This window comes from Otolemur garnettii, unplaced genomic scaffold (assembly GCF_000181295.1).
Source record: "Otolemur garnettii isolate 467f Iridium unplaced genomic scaffold, OtoGar3 scaffold00014, whole genome shotgun sequence".
In the NCBI taxonomy this organism is placed as follows: Eukaryota; Metazoa; Chordata; class Mammalia; order Primates; family Galagidae; genus Otolemur; species Otolemur garnettii.
In genome coordinates, this window is record NW_003852409.1 from 15716183 (window position 1) to 15717406 (window position 1224).

A 1224-nucleotide genomic window follows, 5' to 3' on the forward strand; every position below is an offset into this window, starting at 1 on the left:
ACAGCTCACAGCAACCTCAAACTCTTGGGCTTAAGTGATTCTCTTGCCTCAGCCTCCCAAGTAGCTGGGACTATAGGCACCTGCCACAACACCTGATTATGTTTTTAGAGATGAGGTCTTGCTCTGGCTCAGGCTGATGTCGAACTCCTGAACTGAAGCAATCCACTTGCCTCAGCCTCCCAAAGTGCTGGGATTACAGGCACAAGCTAAGGTGCTCAGCCACAATCTACTTCTATGTTAGCCAAATTCTTTATAATCAGTGATCTTTTTACCCATTAATCCTCAAAATGATCTTTAACATGTACTACTTTTTAAACAACTACTGTTTAAGTAATTTACTCTTTTTTCCAAAAAGAGTTTTAATCAAATTCCAAATCTGAAGTATCTATGCTAAAAGGACAGTCAGAAAAGCCTTTCATTGTAATCATAAAATCTACTAGCAAGGCTCAGTGCCTGTGGCTCAAGCGGCTAAGGCGTCAGCCACATACACTTGAGCTGGCAGGTTCAAATCCAGCCTGGGCCTGCCAAACAACAATGACGGCTGCAACCAAAAAATAGCCAAGGCGTGGCATTGTAGCAGGCGTCTGTAGTCCCAGCTACTTGAGAGGCTGAGGCAAGAGAATTGTTTAAGCCCAAGAGTTTGAGGTTGCTGTGAGCTGTGACACCATAGCACTCTACCAAGGGCGACATAGTGAGACTCTATCTCAAAAAAAAAAAAAAAAAAAAAAAAACATTAAAAAAAAATTTAACCACAGGGAAGGAAGACTTTTTTAAAAAATTTAAACTCACCATACACACCTGTAAAAGAAGTAGAATTGTTCATGGTAAAAGGTCCGTTATTGATGCCAGAAGAAAGAAGCTCATCAGATCCCCGCTGAAAAACAAAACCAATGTTCAGTTAATAAAGTTTCAGGTATTTACTACTTTAAGTATTAAAAGCCAATAATGGGGGAATTCCCCAAGAATCATAGAATCTAAAAGACAGAAGTAAATTGTATAACAAGGAAAAATTACTGCACATTCCACATGATTGTTACCCATTAAAAAATGCCACCACAGAAAGGGGGGCATAATCTTGCAAACCTTCTAGATTAAACCCAGAAGGTCATATTTGAAATACCAAACTGTACGTCTCTGGCATTTTTTTGTCTGTATTTCCACGTAAATAATTTGTATATCCCTCAAGTATGCGTTTGAGTAGTACACAGATACAATTTACTTCTT

General features: G+C 39.1%; 1 protein-coding gene across 1 annotated transcript in view; it reads right to left on the reverse strand.

The window, feature by feature from the left end:
• Window positions 1–1224, reverse strand: part of PTBP3 (polypyrimidine tract binding protein 3) — a 114101-nt gene that overhangs the window by 80657 nt on the left and 32220 nt on the right. The window contains exon 3 of the mRNA XM_023510561.1: window positions 799–874. Within this exon, the coding sequence (XP_023366329.1) occupies window positions 799–874 (76 nt within the window). The remainder of the gene's footprint in view (window positions 1–798; window positions 875–1224) is intronic.